Below are 22,998 nucleotides of genomic sequence, written 5' to 3' on the forward strand. Positions count from 1 at the left end.
ACGGGTAAATATTATCCTATTTTTGTACCTATAAGATAAAAATCTCAATATGTTTAACCAAATAAAAAAGGTATAGCCAAATGTCACGCCCCAAACTTGAAGAGGCGTGGCGGCACCCGGTGCCGTACTCGGCACGAGCGTACCATTCTTTAACTATGAAATCTCGAGGGGTAACCCTCAGCTAAGGCCGATGAAGCCATATCATGAAAATAACGTCTCTCTCATCTGTGGGGTAAACATACCCAAAAGCTGATATATATATAACTGTGCAGGCCGATGAAGCCGTGATATAAAAATATACAGAACTCGTCTACAAGCCTCTAGAGATAACTGAACTGTACCATGGTCGGAACAAGGCCTCGACCTACCCATCAGACCTGTATATATAAAATGGACTCCAAGGTCTAGACATGGTAACTCCGAGGAAGTGGAGCTTACCAACCAAGCTAATGTTTGACTCAATCTACCACAGCATAAGGAGATTCAAAATAATTGCTGAGTAAATGCTAAGTCCGCAACTTAAACTAGTAGTTCGTTAAAGTAAATTTGGGCAGCATCTCCCTTGTAACAAGGCCCTCCTCCAATACCATATACAACCAACAACAACAATAACACAACAATAAAAATATTTATGCATCATTTTCCAACCATATCTCCATCACAATATATCACAAAATAGCCCACACACCCTAATCACCTCATACATAAAACGACAACAAAAGTAATGTCAAACAACCTAAAAATGTAACGACGAATGACCAGTCCATCATTCCGTCATTATGTGGTGTTTCTCCACACCTTTTATCCTCCAAAACTCAATAAAACATCAGCAAAATAGACAGTCAAAAGCAACATGAAACATACAACAAAACAATCCACTACAAGTCGAATTACTCGAACTCACGGCTTCCGATCATCGTCCCGTGAGTTCTAGCTATTAGGAAACGTATTTATCAACCTTCCTTGATATTTAAATCTTAAATACAGAAAGTAGATATTTTCTTAACTATGAAGTACCTTCCAAAACTCAAACTACAAAGAAAAAGAGAGGCGATATAGCGACACTTACATCATAGGGATCGTTCTAACGTTATCGCTTCTTGATTTTGTACCCGGGATGTTAATATTCTTGGAAACCCTTGTGGAGAGCTTGAGGTTAAGTTTAGGGGTCTTATTCTGGTCGTGGTATATGGAAAAGTGAAGACAACATAATGCATATATATATCCATTTTTGAAAAGTCAAAAAGGTGCTAGCTTGGCACTCTATTATTGGTTCTTCTTTAGACGCTTATATCTTTTTATCCGGATGTTGTATGAACGAATAGTTAAGGTCGTTAAAAACTAAATTCCAAGATCTTCAATTTGGTATATAATATTTTCCAAAAGGACCTCATATAATACACGAAATATATTGCTCAAAATGTTTTAGTGACACACCTGCTTGTCACCTATGCAGTCTGCGCAGTCTCGCGAAACTGCAAATATCTATCTACTCCTATGTCATATCGATAAATGATTTAATGAGTTAGAAAATAGACTCGTATATATTTAATTTGGTAGGTAGATCATCCCCTAATTCCAAGTATATTGGGGGAAAAGGTCAGCTACATTTGACCTAAATTTCAGCATATTTAGGAATGTAACTTGTGATGATCTTTGCCAACTTTTGTTCCACAACTCACTTGACTTCAAAACATAACACACGACTATAATAAGACAAAAATAACTCATAACATAACCTCTTTATCATTTTGAGCACCCTAGTATCACCCCAAAAGTACATGTTATAACATTCCCAACTTGTCGATTTTCGACGAAACTTATTTTCTTCAATTAGTTTAGCTTCCAAGTCTTCCAACCCTCTTGGCCCTTGCAGTCCATGATCTTAAATATTTGTAACCTCCAATTTAACATGATTAACTTACTTTATTTACTTTCAAAGATGATCTCATTTCAGAGCTTACATCAATTGACTTACGACGAACTCTCACATACGAAACTATAGGGTGTAACATCATTCCCCCCTTTGAAACATTCGTCCTCGAATGTTGACTAATGCGCTTATCAGTTTCATAACCTATAGCTCTTACGAATAATTTAGTATTGTCCTTGACATCTAGGCAACTGTTCTGTGAATAAATCCGAAGGCCAGGGCATTCCCACCCTTTAGGCCTCTTTCTCACACCACGACTTGTTATCAGAATTCTTCCAATTTTGTAACTGTTGCGAACTTCTGTCATGCAGCCTGTACGACTTTGTCCTTGTATGTGCGCCGATTCGACTCTTCTGTCCTTTTTCCTCAAGCTTTTAGCCAATCTCTAGGCCTCACTTTAGGAACATATACAGAACTATGACAAGTTGTTCCTCCCGGTATATATAGGTGTATTGAAGTTCTTCGCTCGGTACTTTGTTGAACTTACGACTATTGCTATATCTTGTTTCGTAGCCTTGTATATATATCCTTATGGCTTTACTACATCTAGGTAGGTTATACTATACCATAACACTTACTTCGGTTTATTATTACCGAGGTTTGCTACCCAACTCCAGGTTACTCTCTCGCTGCTTATCCTATATGTATAAATCTAAGTCCTTTAGTTCTTCTTCATTACTGTTCATCTTAAGAATGACGGCCTAATCTTATCTAATACTTTGGAATTTTTATCCGTCTATTGTTGATTCACCTTATGTTGATCTATAATTTACCACTGATAACTTGAAACCTCTTACGTAATACATTGTCGTTAGGGCTCACGTCGCATCGGGGAACATCTAAAGTTATTTTCCTGATCCACCTTGGGACGATACAATACTTCATTAACCGTATTTCATAGCACCCAACGTGATTCACCTTATAGGGTATTTTAATCTTGTACAATTCATGAAATCCCTTTTCTTTGATCATTACCCAATCAAAGGCATAAATATCATCCTCTTATCTATCACAATTACACCCTTATTCTTCCACTAGGGCAGCATTCCATCTCTTCTAAATTCTCCTAGTCTTAAACTTCTCTGAGTTCACTCATGCTATACTGGGCTTTTTATAACTTTATGAAAACCACCAGCTCTCTTATTGTGGTGGGTTTAATCCCGAGGACTTACCTATTCTCGTCACCTTCTAACTCACATTTTCTTATCCTTACTCCTGTCTAGCTAAAACCTTGTCGCTCTGCCATACTTTAGCTTGCGACCTACATATATTTATTTATACTACTCGCAACCTTTCTTTAACTTGCTAGCACCATAGATTTCCTTATGTTATTCTGGAACCTCAAGCGAGACATCATATAGTCTCTAACTCTTCTTTACTCTCGTAACTAGACCTCTTTGTATCTGGAAAATATGCCACTGACGACACCACTATCATTTCTTGATACAGAATTACGACGCTTCAAGCCCTCTATCTGATATTTGGATTATTCGTAACCTTCTGTACTTGGGCATCTCATACCTTCTTCACATGTACCTTACTTACCTTTAAATCTTGCATCGTATCTTCTATCTCTTTCATAACCTCCCTTCCACATAGGTGGAATTCACATCCACACCTTAAAGCTCTACTATAATACTTGCACATCATGTGCATACACAATCCAGCGATAGCTTCATACTGACTTCTTATGAGGTTGGTACTATTCTAACTATATTTATCATAGAGCCGTTATAGAATATGGACATTGTACTATCTTTTTGTACCTCTAATATTTAGAGTGATTGTACAATATTCTGAATCACGATTTCTATACTCATCGGGGTCTAATAATCGGACTCCTAATTCATTTAGCTGATGTAACTCTTTAGTTTCCTCTTCTATCTCAGCCTTTAAGTAGGCTTACTTTATCTTCTGATCTGCGGCTCAAGGTATTAGTTATTACTTTAGCCCCTCGTGGACGCTAAGGAACATCTATGATATAACCTTCTAGCATTTTAAGCTTTTGTCTGTGATGTGGACTCAATTCTTTCTTTTAACTTATATTGGAGTCTCCTATAGTTGTATCATTGTCAACATATATGCTGCATGTATAACACTCCGAAATATTAAGTGTGTTCATAACGTAACTAGCTCTGGGTCATTGATCGAATAATTCCTTTCGCGCTTTCTCAACCTTCCTTAAAAGTAAGCAATTACTTTTCCTTGTCGTTTGGCCACTTGTTTGCATGAATACTTGACTTATCTTAGTGCCCACGCATATTGGAATTTCGTGCAACTCATATGATTTTACTTTGGATTTTACTTCTCATTCCTTAGTCACGATAGGTGCCACTTTCTTATGGAGTGCATACAATATTATAGTGAGACTGTTGTTACAAGACCATTTCTTCTTTAGGTCACTATGCTTAGGGAAGACCCTCTGACTCTTGTAAAGCTGCGAGCTTATTACATTGTATACCCTACGGAATTTCTGATGTTCTTACTCGCCTATCATTATCCTTAGTTACTTACCTCCGCGCCCTTGTGCTCATAGGGTTGCTTCTAAATTGAAATTTCAGTTATCTCCCTAGTGGCACTCTCATTTTTTTCCATAACACTTATATTGTACCTTCTACTACCCCAACTCCTATCTAAATATTTCTCGAGGATTACGATGTCGTATCTGAGAGACTGAATTTCCTATGCTGGGTTTCACTACGTTTATCTTGCATGATCTACTGATTTATCTGAGACCTCTTGTGTAGCCATAACCAAGCTCTTTCTGAATCAACTACTAATTACTCGTTAGTCCATGCTCATATTTATATTATGTGAAACCTCTCTTGGGTTATGTCTTTTGTCTTAACTTACCTTTTGCACTGGCTCCTAATGTATCAAATGTTAATTCGCACTTATTTATCAATAACATCTGGTGTGTGAACCCTTACTGCCTCTCCTAACATCGTGCTTGTATAATGTTCTAGAGTCATAACATATATGTAGGATCTGAAAAAATCCAATTTCACCCCTTTCGCTTTTTTACCGCATTCTTCCTTTACTATTCCATAGTTACTTGAACTACATAACTCCGACTTACTACCATATCAAGCCGTCTTCCCCCCTTTAGGGGAGTACTAGCATTTAATGCTATGAAGATTTACCTATATATGGTTTACCTCTTCATCTTTGGCGTCTTTTCATGTCTTCACTGACTCTTACTCGCCTTGCGGTAACCCTTCTCTACCAAGGATAACTGAATTCCTTACACACGAGGGTGACACCTAGTGTAACTGGCAGACTTAGTCCCTTAAGCTTAACATTGCTCAAAGTTTTTGCTTTGGCAGAGTGTCTTCCTGAATGACCTTTAAGGATTATTCTTATGTTGTCCATTTTATTATTGCTGGAATGCGATCTTTGAAATTCTCTTGATGTCAACTATTATCACATTATCTAATCCCTAATTGATTTTCAGTTTATCTTGTTCACTAGCCCAAGCTGATTTCTCTTACTCCGGGGGTCAAAATTTTTGTTCTGGTAATCACATTGGAGTCACCAACTCATTTCTTGAAATGAGGATATGACTTTTGGCCTATACTCTTTTATTGTCTCAAGGCTTGTCACCTCTTGTCTTTTCCTTCACTTGACTATAGACTCTGTCATCATATCATATTATGATTTACCGTTACCACCCTTTATCACATCTTACTCGTAATGCTTCATTTACTCTCTTCTTATTCTCCTGCTAATATCTCCATTTATTACCTTATTCTAAAAACTTCAACAAAACATTCTTTCGCTTTTAGCTCCCCTTGCTCTATTCACTGGCTCTTCGGGTCGTCTAGCATTCTCTGTTTACTAGGGACGGTGTTGATACCCAATTTTTCCCTGTCTATTTTTTATATGCAAAATATCTCCAAAAAAAGCATATATGCATGTATAAGTATGTCCAAGCATTTTATTGTTTTTTCCATAATTTTTAAGGTTTTAAACTGATTTATTTCCCTTTTTCATCCATAAAAGCCCAATGATTATTTTCAAAATTATTGTTTTTTTTTGGTAATTTAGTTATTGGAATTTTTATATTTATACTAAAATGTAGCTAACATAATTTTTGTATATTTTTACAAATCTATTTAGTATTTTTAAAGCTAAATTGCATATAATTGCAACATTAGCCTATTTTAAGATTTAATTGCATTTTATACTTACAAAATTGATTCCAGTATTTTAATTTAATATTTATATGTTATAAATCATTATTAGTGCTTTCAATTTATTTCCAGAATTTAATTTGCTATTTTTATAAAATAAATGGGGGAAAATGGCTATTTAAAATCTAGCCAGATTTCATTTCGATTGTAGCCTAAATTCTACCCCAACTGAACCTAATTGAACCCCAGCCCAATTCCTAAAATTATCCGACCCATATCCCGTTTAAACAACCCACCCGGCCCCCTTTAAATCCCAGCCGTTGATCTAACAGATCAACGGCTCACGTTCCCCTTTCCTTAATTAATTCCAGATGACCCCAAACCCTTCTCATTTTCCACCTACCAGCCGCCTTTGAACCCTCCATTCTCTCAAACTCTCTCGAATCTTCTCAAACCCTAGCCACCACTTTCGCCCTGAAAGCCACCGGAATCCATGGCTTCCAAGGTTATGGAAGCCCTACACCGACCTCCTATGACTCCCATGCGCCTGATTTTTGAAGATTCAAGGCCTGGCCACGATGAGGTTTGGTCCATGCTTCATTTGATTCGAGTTCCACGGCCATCTCTGGTTTTACTCCGGCGTACCATGGTTGCTCGAGCCTGATTTGGACTTCTCCGACTTAGATCAATGACTTTTCAAAGCCTTTCTCACTACTACGGTTCTTTTGAAACCCTAACCCTTCGAGGTTTTTCTGATTCCTTTAGATCCGTTGTGTATCTATGCGTTCCCTAAGCTTTTAAACAATTTTCTTGACTTTTCTTTCAAAAATTACTTTCAAAACCATTTCTTTTCCGATCTAGGGTTTTCTGAAAATATGTAAATGTTCTCTGACTTTCTTTTTCCTTTTGTGTGTATTTGCCTTTACTGTGTTCTTGTATTTTCTTCTACTGTGCTCTTGTATTTTCTTCTACTGTGTTCATGTATACTTCTTCTACTGTATTATGTTCTCATATGCCTTTTTGTATATTTCTTCTACTGTATTTTCCTATACTATATTCTCGTGTGTTTCTTCTACTGTATTTTACATTATTATGTTCTTAAAATGTTTCTTATCAAGTTCCATCTGCTGAGCTCTGTTTAAGTGTCTTCTAAAAACTGCTTAGCATGCTTCTTCTACTGTTCTTATCAGTTTTTCCATTATGTTTCGTATCAGTTTCTTCTACTCTATTTTCTTTGAATTCTTCTACTATTCTGCGTGTTACTTGCTATCATTGTTTTCTCATGAGTTTCTACTGCTGAAAGAAACATGCAAGAGGTTTCAGTTCTTCTCTGAGACCTCTGAGCCTGTTTTGATTACTTGCCTTCTCATCTCTGTACTCGATTAATGGTGGAAACCCTAGAATTTGGGGGTTCTTCCAAGTTTGGTCATGTGATTTCCTTGAACTAGGGTTTTATTTCAAAACCCCTAACTCTTTCAGACCAACTTCGAGTCTTTGAACTGAGTTTGGACATCCTTGTTTTCATATGATTCTGACTTTTTGCGAAACTCTTCTACACTGGATTTTTCTACTAATTTTTACAATGACACGGCAATCTTCTTTCATGCTTAACATGTTTGTATGCTCCTTATAAATGATGAACTTCCCTCTAAAGTGGCTTTCAAATTTGTGATTAGTTCATACTTCCCTCTGAATATGGTCTGATTGATTTCTTTCCATTGTTTGCTGATTTTCTCTTTTACTCGACCTAAGTTAAAACCCTTCGCAGCTTTTGCGACTTAGTTCATTCATGGGTCAGTAATTACAAGATCTCTGATTCTTTGATTTACTAGCTGTCTAATTATTTTCTTACCTTATTTGTACAACCATGTACTTCAAAACCCTGTCCTTAAATAACCTTTTATGTATTCGCCCCTAATTGCATCTTGTGCACAAAGTGCTTATTAAAATTCTTTCCTTAAATTGTTTTTACCCGTTTGAATTTGGATCCCTTAATTAAGGGAAGTCTTGTGTAATTGATGCTTAATTGATACTCGGTTCCTTAACTATTTTCTTACCTTATTTCTGCCTGGTTTTCAACACTATAAATGCACGACTCTTTCACAAACTCAGACACAATTCAGAATCCTTCTGAACTCATACTCACACACAGTAATATTCTCTTCTTGTCTGCACTGTGGCCCGTTCACAAGACCTACTGCTTTTTCTTTGTTTGTTTCTCTGAAACTGGTATGTCCAGATTTAATTTTTAGCACTACAACAATGTGTATTTACTGCTTGTGTGTCCATGTTTGCTTGCTGCTTCTGTATATCTCAGCACTTAAATTGGCATGCTGATTTCCTTCTGTTTGTTTGTTATGAACCCTCATTCCCCTATTGTTTTGAGTTATGACTTAAAGCATGGCAATGTAAGTTGTTGTCCATGAATTAAGTTTGATCCATGGGGGTCTTAACCTCTTAACAATATGTTCTAACAGGCCTAAGGGTGTGCTAGCATCTCCCATTGCTGGTTATGCCCATCAGCCTGCCTTTTTGCCTCTTACAACTCCCCCATTCCCCTACACCCTTATGTGTACTGATTTAAGTTGTTTCCCTTTTCCCTTTCCCCTTTCAGAATTCTGCTTCTGCACTTGCACTCTCTCTTAGTCCTTAAGTTCTGCCCCCCTCTTGTGAGCCTTGCCTTGGGACCTTGACTTCCCTCTGCACTTGGACACCTGAGGGCTGGCCCTTCCACACTGCACTATATCTTAATCTGGTGATACATTTGGGTGTAAGCACTGCCCGGAGTTCATATGAGACTCTTAGGGAACTTTGACACACCCCAAATGGGAGAAAGGCTTTGTAGTCATCAAAAAAGAGGATTTGCTTGAATATCGAGGAGTCAAGGAATTTAGGCCAAAATACCAAATGAAAGTAGATCGATTTTTTTTCATTCCTGAAGAGGTGCATATCTTGCCCGGATCTTCTTCCATAATGGTACGGAACAATAGTATCGTTGGGGTAGATACACAAATCACCTTAAATCTAAGAAGCCGAGTCGGTGGGTTGGTCCGGGTGGAGAGAAAAAAAAAACGAATTGAACTTAAAATCTTTTCTGGAGATATCCATTTTCCTGGAGAGACAGATAAGATATCCCGACATACCGGCGTTTTGATACCACCAGGAACAGGAAAAAGAAATTCCAAGGAATCCAAAAAAGTGAAAAATTGGATCTATGTCCAACGGATTACACCTAGCAAGAAAAAGTTTTTTGTTTTAGTTCGACCTGTCGTCACATATGAAANGGTGTAAGCACTGCCCGGAGTTCATATGAGACTCTTAGGGAACTTTGACACACCCCAAATGGGAGAAAGGCTTTGAAATATGATCTCTTGGAGCTGGTTTACTTCATACTTCAGACAGGAAGTCTGAATCAGGCTCTCCTTGGTTGTACTTTTTTATTTCTGATGTATTTTCTTTACTTTACTTCTTTTTCTGGGCTGTAATAACTGTGTAATAAAACTCTCGGGGATGGCTAGTGAAAAAGGGAGGGGTAACCATGTATGCAAAGGGGTAGATAACTTGCCTATAGGAGTTTCTGAATTTCTGCACCCTCATATAGATATCCTGCCTATAGGAGTTTCTGAATTTCTGCATTCTCATAGAGATGACTTGCCTATAGGTTATTTCTGAATTTCTGCACCCTCATATAGATAACTTGCCTATAGGAGTTTCTGAATTTCTGCACTCTCATATAGATAACTTGCCTATATGTTATTTCTGAATTTCTGCACCCTCATATAGATAACTTGCCTATAGGTGTATTTCTGTATTTCTGCATGCACATAGAAAATATAGGTCTTTCTGAATCTTGCATACACACTCTTCATCAGGCAATCATGTTCATAGGTCTTAATCAATTAATTGCAAGTAGATATCATGTTCATAGGCTTTAAATGAAATTCAGCACCTAGATATCATGCTTATAGGTTTTCTGCATTTTACCATGTTTGTTAAAAGGAGTTTAAAATCAACACGCATAGAAAGCATGTCTATAGGAGTTATTAATCAAGTCTGAATCGCTTCACTCACTTATAAGTCTAAAACCAGTAATACTGATGACCATCAGTTGCAGAACTTATGATCTCTTGCTAAAACTTGCTTTCTTTAATAACTGACGACTTTCTTAAATCAGTATGTATGCAGTTTATTTCATCGTTTCTGAAATCAGTAGATATCATGCCTATAGGGTCCTCGTCCAACACCTAGGCAAGCCTTAGCGCTAAAATTATAAACTGAATCAGATTTTATTAGCTACAACCAGCAGGCAGGCCTGATTCGGGCTTCTTATCTGAGCTATGTAACAAATCAGTCTGCCTCAACCTTTAAGTTTTAATTAGACCTTAAGCAGTATGTGTAAGTCATGCTAAATTATGTGTTTTCTTTGGTTTAAAGGAGGTCTATTCGAGCCCTTCACTTGTTTATGTGCTTTCCCCCAACTTGCTATACGTGTTTTTGTATGTCACCTTAGAGTTTTTGCCTTTGAAACTATAAACAAGCCTAATATCCCTTCCCTTTAGGATTAGTAGTCCTAACTGCCTCTGGGACTGATAGGATTGGGGCGGGTAATAGCATGCAATAAGTAAACGAGACCATTCCGCGCTTTAATACCTTAACGGGGTGGGAAAGGGNCCCCTCCCCCCCCCCCTCCCTTTGTTTCTTTGATTCTTTGCTTTTTTTTTTTCAAACTATTTCTCTAAGGAAAAATCAGTATCCCTTTCGCTCTTTCTAACTTTGCTTATTTGTAACCGTTATGTGAAAATGCCCCCTTACTTGAAGTTTTATTTGCCTATGTGTCATTTGTACTTAAGTCACAATAATAGTTTGGCCGGGAACCACACTAGTGGATCCTTAGGGGTGCCTAACACCTTCCCCTCGGGATAATTTCAAGCCCTTACCAATCTCTGGTTACTCAAATCAAACCCTTCTTAGTGTCCTAATGCACTTTAATCATTAGGTGGCGACTCTTCAATTCAAACCCAATTCCCCAAAAGGGAACGAGTTGTCTCCCAAATGTCATAAACCCGATTTCGCGAGAAAAAGGGGGCGCGACAGACGGGAGCGATACAAAGGTAAATATTTATCACTTCTAGGATTCCACTGCCTATCTTCTAAAATTTTTTTGGACATTCTGGTATTCATATCTAACTGTTCTATTCTAGAGTGCACCGTCTGGGTGTCTCCCAAGGAGATCTATTACCACGTTTGCACTATCTTTCAAAAAATTTAGCTAATGATCACAATCCATCCACCATTTTGGGCTAATCTAACCCAGCTGGATCCTGATGTCCCATCTTTCTCTTAAATAATAAATGAGAGCTCCCACAGGGCATAATTAAGATGGTATGGCCAATTGTACATATTTTTGTTATTGTTGACGGTAACTCAAATACTTATATTTCTCTACTGAATTTAAAAACTAATAATCTTCCCTAGCTGGGTACCTCGTACCCTTATCCACCTTGATTTTATTATCTGTTAGAACTTATACTTTTACCTTCTAATACTCCCATGGCCTGCTATTCGCGGGGTATATTAGATATTTCCGTCTTAGGGTCTTAAGTAGGAAATTCGCACATCCCGTATGCATGATCTGATAGGGCCTCAAACTGGGCCACATTGTCAAGAATTCGCTCTCTGCTAGTGCCCTAACCTGCTGCTGTAGTATCCCTCTAGCTAGCTATAAATTTTCAAATTGCAAGAATCTCTATTATTAGCAAACATAAGTCTTGGCTCGAACTCTTATGACTCGGCTCTATAGCACGATGTGGATTTGAAAGAAGGGTAATATACTCTTAAATGCCTTGTAGCTTCCTGTTCATATAATGTGGTGCACAACACATCTATAAACAGGGCTCTACTAGACACGGCTTGTAGACTCCCTAGGACAGAACTACTCTGATGCCAAGTTTGTCACGCCCCAAACTTGAAGAGGCGTGGCCGGCACCCGGTGCCGTACTCGGCCCGAGCGTACCACTCTGTAAGTGTGAACTCTCGAGAGGTAACCCTTAACTAAGGCCGAGAGGCCATATTTCGAATCGTATGAAAATAATGCCTCTCACATCTGTGGGGTAAACATACACAAAAGCTGATATATATAATTGTACAGGCTGATGAAGCCGCCATGAACATTTACTGATATAAAAATATACAGGACTCGTCTATAACCCTCTAGATATAACTGAACTGTACCATGGTTGGGACAGGGCCTTGACCTACCCATCAAACATGTATATATAAAATGGACTCCAAGGTCTAGACCTGGTAACTCCGAGGAAATGGAGCTTACCAACCAAGCTGATGTTTGACTGTCTGCTGGGAGGGTCTGTCCAACTGTCAATGAGGACCTGCGGGCATGAAATGTAGCGCCCCAAGCAAAAGAGACATCAGTACGAAATAATGTACCGAGTATGTAAGGCAACAGAATAACTGAAAGTTGAAACTGAACTGATAATATAATTACTGAAAGTAAGTGGGAGTCAAAGATAATCTGAAGATATGCTTACCTGCTGATACCGACTCAACTCTCTCAATATAGTAAGTAAAATAGTTGTCCGGCCTTATAAGTCTCGGTATGTGTAACTTCACTGCCGTAGTAGGCTCGCTCATAGGCGCTTGGCCATACTAGGCTCTGTATTTCGGCCATTCTGGGCTCACTCATAGGCGCTCGGCCATAGTAGGCTCAGTATATAACTCACCATCTAATCAAAGGTTGCCCAATAGGGGCCTGCCCATCGATTATAGCTCGATGGTGGTGAAAATACTGTAATACTATATATATATATATATATATCTGCTCTCTTGGCTGACAAAAGACAAAACTAAACTGAATATGAAGTCCCGATAAGGGAGAATACTGTAACTTATGAGACTAGGAAAAATGTACATAAATTCAGGAATATGAACTTCACATTATGTCTCGTTATCAAACACATGTAGTTACTAGATCATGCCAAAATGAAAGAAAGATTTAGCCTTAACATACCTTAACTCTGTAGAGTCCTTAATACCTTCCAAGCAATTCTTCAAACAACTCAACTCAATCTACCACAGCATAAGGAGATTCAAAATCAGTGCTGAGTAAATGCTAAGTCCGCAACTTAAACTAGTAGTTCGTTTACGTAAATTGGGCAGCATCTCTCCTGTAACAAGGCCCTTCAACAAGAACACAACAATAACAATATGTATGTATCATTTTCCAACCTTATCTCCATCACAATATATCACAAAACAGCCCACACACCCTAATCACTTCATACATAAAACAAACAAAAGTAGTGTCAAACAACCTAAAAATGTAACGATGAATGACTAGCCCACCATTCTGTCATTATGTGGTGTTTCTCCACACCTTTTATCCTCCAAAACTCCATAAAACATCAGCAAAATAGACAGCCCAAAAGCAACACGAAACAGCCCACAGAACAGTCCACTACAAGTCGAATAACTCGAACTCACGGCTTCCAATCACCGTCTCGTGAGTTATTAGGAAACGAATTTATCAACCGTCCTTGATATTTAAAGCTTAAATACAGAAATTAGACATTTTCTTAACTATGAAGTACTTTCCAAAACTCAAACTACAAAGAAAAACAGAGGCGATATAGTGACACTTATATCGTAGGGATCGTTCTAGTGTTATCGCTTCTTGATTTCGTACCCGGGATGTTAATATTCTTGGAAACTCTTGTGGAGAGCTTGAGGATAAGTTTAGAAATCTTATTCTGGTCGTGGTATGTGAAAAAGTGAAGAAATAGACGACATAAGGCCTATATATATCCATTTTTGAAGAGTCAAAGTGGTGCTAGCTTGGCACCCTATTATTGGCTCTTCTTCAGACGCGTATATCTTTTTATCCGGATGTCGTATGAAAGAACGGTTAAGGGCGTTAGAAACTACATTCCAAGACCTTCAAATTGGTATATAATATGTCCCAAAAAGACCTCATATAATACACGAAATGTATTGCTCAAAAAGCTTTAGTGACACACCTACTTGTCACCGATGCAGTCTGCGCAGTCTCGCGAAACTGCAAATATCTCTCTACTCCTATGTCGTATTGATGAACGGTTTAATGAGTTAGAAAATATACTCGTAGATCTTCCATTTAGTAGGTAGATCATCCCCTAATTCCAAGTATATTGGGAGAAAAGCTCAACTACATTTGACCTAAATTTTATCATATTTATGAATGTAACTTGTGATGATCTTTGCCAACTTTTGTTCCACAATTCACTTGACTTCAAAACATAACACACGACTATCATAAGACAAAAATAAATCATAACATAACCTCCTTATCATTTTGAGCACCCTAGTCTCACCCCAAAAGTACATTTTATTTTCTTCAATTGGTTTAGCTTCCAAGTCTTCCAACCCTCTTGGTACTTGCAGTCCACGATCTTAAATATTTGTAACCTCCAAGTTAACATGATTAACTTACTTTATGTACTTTGAAAGATGATCTCATTTCAGAGCTTACACAATTGACTTACGACGTACTCTCACATACGAAACTATGGGGTGTAACACCAAAATAATAAATTTGCAACTGTGCGCTTATTTTTATCTCTTGTTTAGATGCAATAACTATTTATTTTAGCTTTGTATCTCTTTTCTTTTTACTTCGTATCTTTTTTCTTTTTGATAGTCGTGATGTCACAACCAGCTTACGTGTATCTTGACTAATTCAATAGGATACTTGTCACTTCTAACTAGCAATAGGTACCAAGTAACGTTGTCCACCAATGCTTGGACAAATAGAAAGAAATCACCTAGTGCTTTTGCCTCCATTAAGATTGAACCCGAGACCTTATGGTTCACGCCACTTTATTGACCAGTAAGCCACGCCCTCTGCTTCAAGTTCCGATTGTATATTTACTTATATTTATTTTTTAGATGCAACGACTATTTATCTCAATTGTGTACTTCTTTGTCAAACCAAATTTACAACCAAAAAAAAAAAAGTTACTTGGATCTTATTAATTATAGCCAAATAATAAAATTTAGCCTAAATAATGGAGTTTCAGCAATATTTTTATAAACAGAAAGATAATCTAAAAACTTAGCGAATTTAAAAAGTGCAAAAGTATATGCTCCCTCGATCTGAAATTTTTCGAAGTACAATGATCAAATTGACTAATTTTCAGTGTGAATTCAAACATAAATTCTTTAAAAATTTTAAAATAAACTCTACATATTTAGAAACAACATAAAAAGTAAGTCACAATAGTAAAAAATTTAGAATATTTGTAAGAAAACATGATCAAGAAAAATCTTATTTCACATCACTCCCTATTCAGTAACAAGTCCATTTTTTTTTAAACGAAAGGAGTATTATTTTTAAAAGATGCCACGCGGAAAAAAATCCACATGACAAGCAAGGGTATGCTGCTTCCCTAGGATGAGATCGTTCAGGGGTAAATGCTTTCAAATATCTCCGTGTAAAGGGATGATGAGGAGAAAGTATAGTTTGAGGAGGGAAGTAATAATCCGAGCCAAGTTTAGGGGTGTTCTTAAGCATTCTACCAAAAATCAAATAAATAAAGTAAAACTAATCAAGATCAATATAAAGCTAAGCATCTAGAGTCGAATTGAGTTGCAGCTTTGGCTTAACCCAGAATACAAGCTAAAGGAGTAAAAGCTAGCCTATTTTATATGCTTCTTTTTTTAGTTAATAAGATCCTGCAGTTGTGGCTGTAATTGTTACTAATAGTGTACTTCAGTAGTAAACTGAAATATTGCTCATAATCCAAATCCTCCACAACTATAATTCATCGAGGAAAATAGAGTAGCACCGTCAATACATCATATGATGAAAAAGTTAGATGAAATCGATGGGGCTACATTTCCAAACTTCAATTACATGAAAAATTAACTGTTAGGATCTGTATAAGTAGATGCAAAAGAAACTTCTGGCTTTCCTGGGCACTGGCAAATGGCAATAAAGGGCCATTGCCCATTGGAAACATGGTGTAGAACAAAGAAAACATTAGGCAGAGAAAGGTCTGCTTTAAGCACATAAGGCCCAAGGAAAGAGCGGAACTCAAACCTGCAATGTCCTCATATTGATCGTTACCTTCACAACCAGTGAAGAATTGCTTCGGCAGATACTTGACTTACAAGGCGGGATTCAAGGTAAAAGAAATAGAAAGTTGCAATCAGGACAGAAGGCAATGACGAAGCACCATTTAATAGATGCTTCCTGACGTTGAACCAGAGTGAAAAATCAAGAACCGGCCCCTTTTTATCTCACTTGTCGAATCCACCTGCAATCTCAAATGACAAAAGCAAAATAAGGTAAGGTGATAACCACAAGCATATTGTGATGAGTGGAACCACTCAGTCTGTAACTAAAGAAAAGAAAAGTGAAAAGACCACTAAACCTGCAAGTTCTTCCATAAGGGGATGGATATGGAAAGCATAAGATGACCATAATCTTTTTGTTGTTAGATAAGAACTCCACCCACGAATGAAAGATCATCTGTCCATGCCCTCAATAACCCACTTCATCCACGTGAAGAAGCAATGTTTTGATATGTGCTCAGGTAGGTCTACCTATATAAATCATGATAGTTAAAAAACCAAGAAACATAACTAATTTTCACACATCAAAAGAAGTAACATTAATGCATGTAATGTTTGCTCAAAATCATATTCTTTCCCCTAAGATAGATACAACATTAATCAGCTGTCAGCATGCTTCCGTTATTCAAATTGCTAATGACGGACACAGTCCCCAAATCTATTAGTTGCCCCAATAACAAATCAAATTATATATGACAAATGTCAAATGGTCTAAGAGCCAGTTCTGTGGAAGAGATTTGCAGCAGAGGTCCTAGATGTTCAGGAATCATGTGTCAATTGTCAATATAGCAGTGGGAAGGTGGAAAAATATGGCCAGGCAAATAGAGACTAGAACTTGAAGGAAAACAATATTTTGAACTTACGCTGCTCCAAGTAGTCGCATACCCATCAGTAGAAAGCAACCAGTCACCAGATGTCAAATGCAACTCCGCTCTATCCTCAATAACATCGGCAAATTCATCCCCATCTAATTCTTCAAATTCAAGATCCCTTCTCTTTTTCTTTTTGTGTTTTTGCCTTTTCTTGCGCTTATTTCTGGCTGACCTGGTGTCCTGCTCAGACTCACTTTCTTCCAGAAGTTGATCGTGATCTAATATTGGATAAGTCTTGGACTTGCGAAAGCTTATGTCATTGCCGACAAATAAACATTCCCAGGAACTGGAATGTTGGAATTCCTCAGATAAATAATAGTGGAATGCCCAAGACTGCAATCCCAACCATTTTATAGTTCCTAAAGATTTTCTGCTGAAACATTCTCTTAGAATTGGTATAAAGCTATCTTTACAGATTGTTGGTGTACAAATTTGGAAAACAATATGCTTAACCTTTTCCTTTTGCTCCTGACTTCCTTCGTCACGTATAAATCGCATAAGCTGCCGAGTTTGAGTAGTAACTGCATTCAAGAGAAGCAACTGATCAAGAGAATTACTGCCATCACAAGTGGAGAGTATGATCTCCAGCCAAAAAGAAGAATCATGACAATCCATCTTTTGCAACCTTGGTTTAACATATCTTTGGAGTAAATCCAAGAAAACCTTTAGATCTTGTTCCCCAAGAACGATGAGAAGGTGTTGACATAAGAAAGAGAAAGATTGCTCAATGAGAAACTCATCTACAATTTCCCAAACTTCTTTCAAATCCTCCTTGTACATCAAGTCAACAAACATACTGACAAAAAAATTATTATCAATGGTCAGAATATCACCATCTTTCAGTGACTCGGCAAATTCCTTAGATGACCAAAATTCAGGAACATACTCAAGAAAATTCTCCACTGTTCGTTCGACATCCAGATCAAGAAAATAGTGGGGCTTTGTGGCAACCATTGCAGGAGATTGCCCATGTTTCCCCCTCCACTCGAGCTCCTCCCAACAGATGTCTCTATTTACAAAAGCAAACTGGGACAGTGCCTTAGCCCCCTTTGTATGGGTTGCATAACCAGTACCAGCAAAATTAGAAAACCACTGCAAAATACGGTTTTGGTTTCCTGCAAGATCAATAATTTGCAGACAAAAAATGAAAATTACTGAGATCAGATAATCAGTACAGGAAAATATCTTAGTAAGTGTGAACTGAGGTGATGTACCACATACTAACCTCTACAGCAATCCAGGAAACAAACTATACTAGAGTCGTTTTGACATAAAGAATATTAGAACAAAGATTGGAACAGTTTCTATCACCATGAACTTTTTATTTCCCTCAAAATTTCAGAAGAAAAACTACATAGACTTGAGACAAAATTATACTTTATTGTTTGTTCAGCAACTCTCAAAAAGATAACCCAAGAAAGAATGTACCCCTGGTAACTCTCCTTTTTTTATACAGGTAAAAGTACCATTGGCAATTCTCATTAATGTTTTTTAACTTAATTTAATGGCAAAAGCAAACTTCAACAAACTGTGAAGTCACCAGATAATTTCTTTTCCTCAAATAAACCCACTTTTATGGTAACTGCTAAAAGTTATCTTCCAATATTGTTTTCTACACATGCCACACTCCAGCCAAATTATACGTTTTGAAGTTATACGTGATTGGTAAGAAAAAACATGTCTTTTATACGTGATAACTGAATCAATATATCATGGAAAGAGTCAATCAGTCATTAAGATTCTGATAAATTCGACATGATGAACAAGCTAAAATCAAGGAAGCTTCATCTGAAAAATCTAGAAGCATATGGCTCATGGATCAAGCAAAAAGGAACTAAATAACCAACTTAAAGAAAAACGCCAGATCAAGATGAACCTCACCCACTAACTCAAGTGAAATAGTAAAACCTTACCTTTGAAGAAATTTTCTAATAAAAAGCATTTCTTTGCAATGATATGCCCTGCTTTCTGAGGTTCCTTCTGGAAAAGCAATCGTAGGAGTTGTCCGACTAAGGGCCGCTTTAGTGGCTTAGACCTCAATAAGGTAATGAATAACTCGTGTTGATTACGGGGTGTTATAGACCGTACCCCTGCGATAGCATTGCAGAGCCAAAGACGAGATTCAGATCGACCTTCCACGGATATCAGTGACCAGATGACTGATTCTAGCTCATTCAGAAGAGCTTTTCTCTGTTCAGCTGATTCATCATCTGCATTTTCCTTCGATGATGGTTTAGATAGAAATAACTGCAGCATTTTATCTGAAATATCACAAGTTGGCATAGGAGCAAGTTAGTCCAAATTATGATTCGACGAATATGGGAACAGTAGAAAAATCAATGATCTTAATTTTGAGGAATGCACTAAGAACAAACTCAAACATCAGAAATTATGGAGAGCAGGGATTTCCAATACTTGAATGTAAACACACATCTCACTGGGCTGTAGAGCACTATTCAATAGTATTGGACAGGTATACAGAAAATTAGAAAATAAGACAAGGGTGAAGATGTAGTTTGTTATTTTCAAAAGAAGACAAAGGTGAAGATGCATCATTCGCGTTGAAGTGAAATTAGTTCCATAAACATAGTACTACGGGGAGAGTTAAAATAACTAGATAAATGAGTGGTTTTCAATGATTTCCCTTGTTTCTTATCACCTCTATCTAACCATTTTATTCTTTACTTTCAGAATTAAATAGCAAAAACTGAGTGCTCAATTCAAGTTCCTGCTTAGTGCTGCCCAAATTTATGATGGTAACATATATAGATATGACAGCCCAATCAGTTGACCTTACAGAAATCTGGAAGTAAAAAAAGAATCACGTAAGATTAAGTTACTTTATTCGTACACAATAAAGACCGTATAAAATCTCAAGAAAATGCTAATAATCGAACAACTCATTTAAGAAAATGTCCAGAATAAACCTATCAACTTCAGGAGATAAAATAATCTCGCTTAGTATAACAAGTTATCAGCTACTATTATCACATTTCAGCTACAAAATGAGGAGCTTGAAAGGGTGAAAATACCACATACATCCAACTTTTAACCTCTAATTATGGCTATATCAAACCAACAGGCTGTTGTAAACTCACAAGCACACAATGTAAACAACTGCATCCACTTCTCCTCTCCATAAATTTTACATGCTCATCACACACAAATTACATACTATGTACTATGTATATTAGCGCATTCCCCAAAGAGAAAAAACAGTTAGAGGGTGTGCGAGCCTCGTACTTTGATTGATGCCCAACGTAAAAACTAAAAGCAATCAATTGAGGGGGAAATTGAATAGGAATCTACTGCTCAACGGCAAAAAAACAAAAATCGAATGCATTACCTGAACCGGTAATCGGAGACGCCGTGCGCGGAGGAAAGGGTCTGGAATACTTGGGGCAAAATATGGTTTTTTAAAAAGGGTTATTAACCGACCCGAATATGTCAGGGGGGAAGTGCACAAATAGCAGATTTCGGGACACGGTCTTGAACGTAGACAAATTTTAAAAATTATTTAAATGTGCCACTTAGACTTATCGCGCATTTGGCCAAACTGCAAAAATCAGTTTATTTTGAAAAGTGTCTTTTTTTAAAAGTGCTTTTTTCAAAAGTACTTTTGGTGAGAAGCGGTTTGTGTTTGGCTAATTAGTTTGAAAAGCACTTCTGAGCAGCAATTAATGTTTGGCCAAGCTTTAAAAAACTGCTTCTAAGTGTATTTTTCTCAAAAGTGCTTCTCAAAAAAGTGCTTTTGGAGAGAAGCTACTTTTTTCTGCTTCTCCAAAACTGCTTCTGCTTCTCCTCAAAGGCACTATTTTTCCTTCCAAAAGCTTGGCCAAACACCTCAAATTTTGACCAAAAGTACTTTTGGCCAAAAAAAAATACTTTTGGCCAAAAAAAAAACATAGCCAAACAGGCTATTAGTATTAAGCAACTATAATATTTTAGCAAAAATACACTAGCGGTCTGAAATTTGCACGTTTACAAGTTAATAACTCTAGACTGGCATGTGGCAGACGGTATAATTGCAATCTGAATTTTACTTCTTTCTTAATTCGTGTAAGAAAGTATGATTATTTTTCATATTTGAAAATTATTTAACTTTATATAATGATTTATAACCATAAAAAAATATATGTGTTATATTTTAATAATTCAAAAGTCTTTTTTTTCTTAAACTTCGTGTCTAGTCATGTAGGTTCACATAAATTGAAACGGGGGTTACATAGTTATCTATTATTATTAGGGGTCATTTGAGACCATGATGGGACAAACAAGAATATTCCATGGAATGAGATATCCTATGAGATTAACTATCACACCTTTCATATAAAATAGCTAATTCCACCATTATAGTATAAAACTTATCCTGAGATTCGTTAATACTTTCTATTCAATTATATTTATTAGATAAAAAAGAAAAGATGGTCGGCCAATGGCATATTTGTAATGACCCAATCGGTCATTTTGAGTACTAGCTTTAATTTCAATGTTCCGAGACCTCTCATGGCTTCATTTGATGTTTATTGATTTGCGTGCGTGGTCTGTGTCGTTTTTCGGAAAGTTTTTACGTCAAATTTTGAAGAAAATTAAATTTTTGACTTAGAAGAGTCTAGAGTTGACCACGGTCAATATTCTTGGTAAACGACCTCAGATCGGTATTTTGATTATTTTGTTGGTTAGTATGATATTTTTGGACTTGTAAGCACGTTTGGTGGGTTCCGGGGTGATACGAGCGCATTTCAGCGCGTTATGTGAAAAAATGTGAATGAGTTTTAAAGTTGAAGTTCTTGAGTTTGATGATTGATTCTAATTATTTGGTGTTATTTTGATGATTTGAGGTAGCGGGCAAGTTTGTTGGATGTTATTACACTTGTGTGCATGTTCGATTTGGAGCCCAAGGGGCTCGGGTGAGTTTCGTGTTACATCCCTTACTTTAATATTAGGATGAGTCATAGTAATCCATATGAGCTTGAAGGGATTGAGACCATTCATGAGATTATAGAGGATTTGTGACTATGTTATTCTAAGAACCCGTAAGTTTAACAACATTGATACCGTTATATACATTTGACATGATATTTTGAGTGGAACATTTTTGTGAAAAAGTTTGAAAAATATGATTTTATGTAGTTATTAATAGGGAAAATTTCATATTAGAACAACCGGGATCCCTACTTTTTAATTTTATAGCTCATGTTTCAATTTACAACTAACTAGCTCAAAAATAATAGGCTAATACTCAACATTCAACCCCAATAGGTTCTCCAAATTACTATTTAATTTTTAAAAAAGATTGCTCAAGATTTTAAGTTAATTTTTGAATCATTAACTGTGACTCAATTATTAGTTCAACAAACCAAATCCATTTGGATAGTGAAAATTAGATTTCTAACAAGCTTAAATATGTGAATTTAAATTCCGATTTTGGTTTTGTGAAAAATTTGGAGTGGGTGTTATTTAGGCTTGTTAGAAATAGTATAAGGAGGTTGTATATTTAGGCTTGTATATGAAATTTGAAGTCATTTAATGGAGATTTGTACTGTTTTTGAAAAAAATTGCAACTGAAAATCGTGGAAGAAGTTCGTCCACAAACGTTTGAATAAAGGTGTATAAAAGTGTATAATAGTGTATAAGATGTGTTTATACACTCATAAACACTATTATACAAGATTATACATAATTATACAAAAAATTGATTTCGTCTTCTTCCTTGCGTCTTTTTTGAAATGTAACTCAAATCTTGCTCAAATCTACTCCAAATCACTTCAAATTTAAATTTTGAACTCCTTTTGATATTTTCAATCAATTAGAACAACACCAAATCCAAACAACTAACAAAGTCAAAAAATCCTATTTTCGAAAGCAAAGCTTTGAATGGCCTTCAGTGGTGGACTTCAACTTTTCAATTTTCTTACATTCCAATCAGTTGACA

At 36.7% G+C, this 22,998-nt stretch overlaps 1 protein-coding gene across 2 annotated transcripts; it reads right to left on the bottom strand.

Annotated features, from left to right (window-relative positions):
- Positions 1-15,825: 15,825 nt before the first annotated feature.
- LOC109236355 lies at positions 15,826-20,522 on the bottom strand. Of its 2 annotated transcripts, XM_019402526.1 has the most exons (6): positions 20,410-20,522; positions 18,977-19,324; positions 17,950-18,178; positions 17,055-17,859; positions 16,491-16,662; positions 15,846-16,373 (listed from the first exon to the last, which is right to left on the bottom strand). In XM_019402526.1, exons 2-5 carry the CDS (start codon positions 19,317-19,319, stop codon positions 16,585-16,587), a joined length of 1,455 nt encoding a protein of 484 aa, XP_019258071.1. In that variant the 5' UTR covers positions 19,320-19,324; positions 20,410-20,522; the 3' UTR covers positions 15,846-16,373; positions 16,491-16,584. The 2 variants fall into 2 exon arrangements, with proteins under 2 accessions (XP_019258072.1, XP_019258071.1); XM_019402527.1 differs by having other exon boundaries at positions 15,826-16,373; positions 17,055-18,178; positions 20,410-20,465.
- Between the last annotated feature and the right edge of the window lie 2,476 nt (positions 20,523-22,998).

Source organism: Nicotiana attenuata, unplaced genomic scaffold (assembly GCF_001879085.1).
Source record: "Nicotiana attenuata strain UT unplaced genomic scaffold, NIATTr2, whole genome shotgun sequence".
NCBI classification, from domain to species: Eukaryota; Viridiplantae; Streptophyta; class Magnoliopsida; order Solanales; family Solanaceae; genus Nicotiana; species Nicotiana attenuata.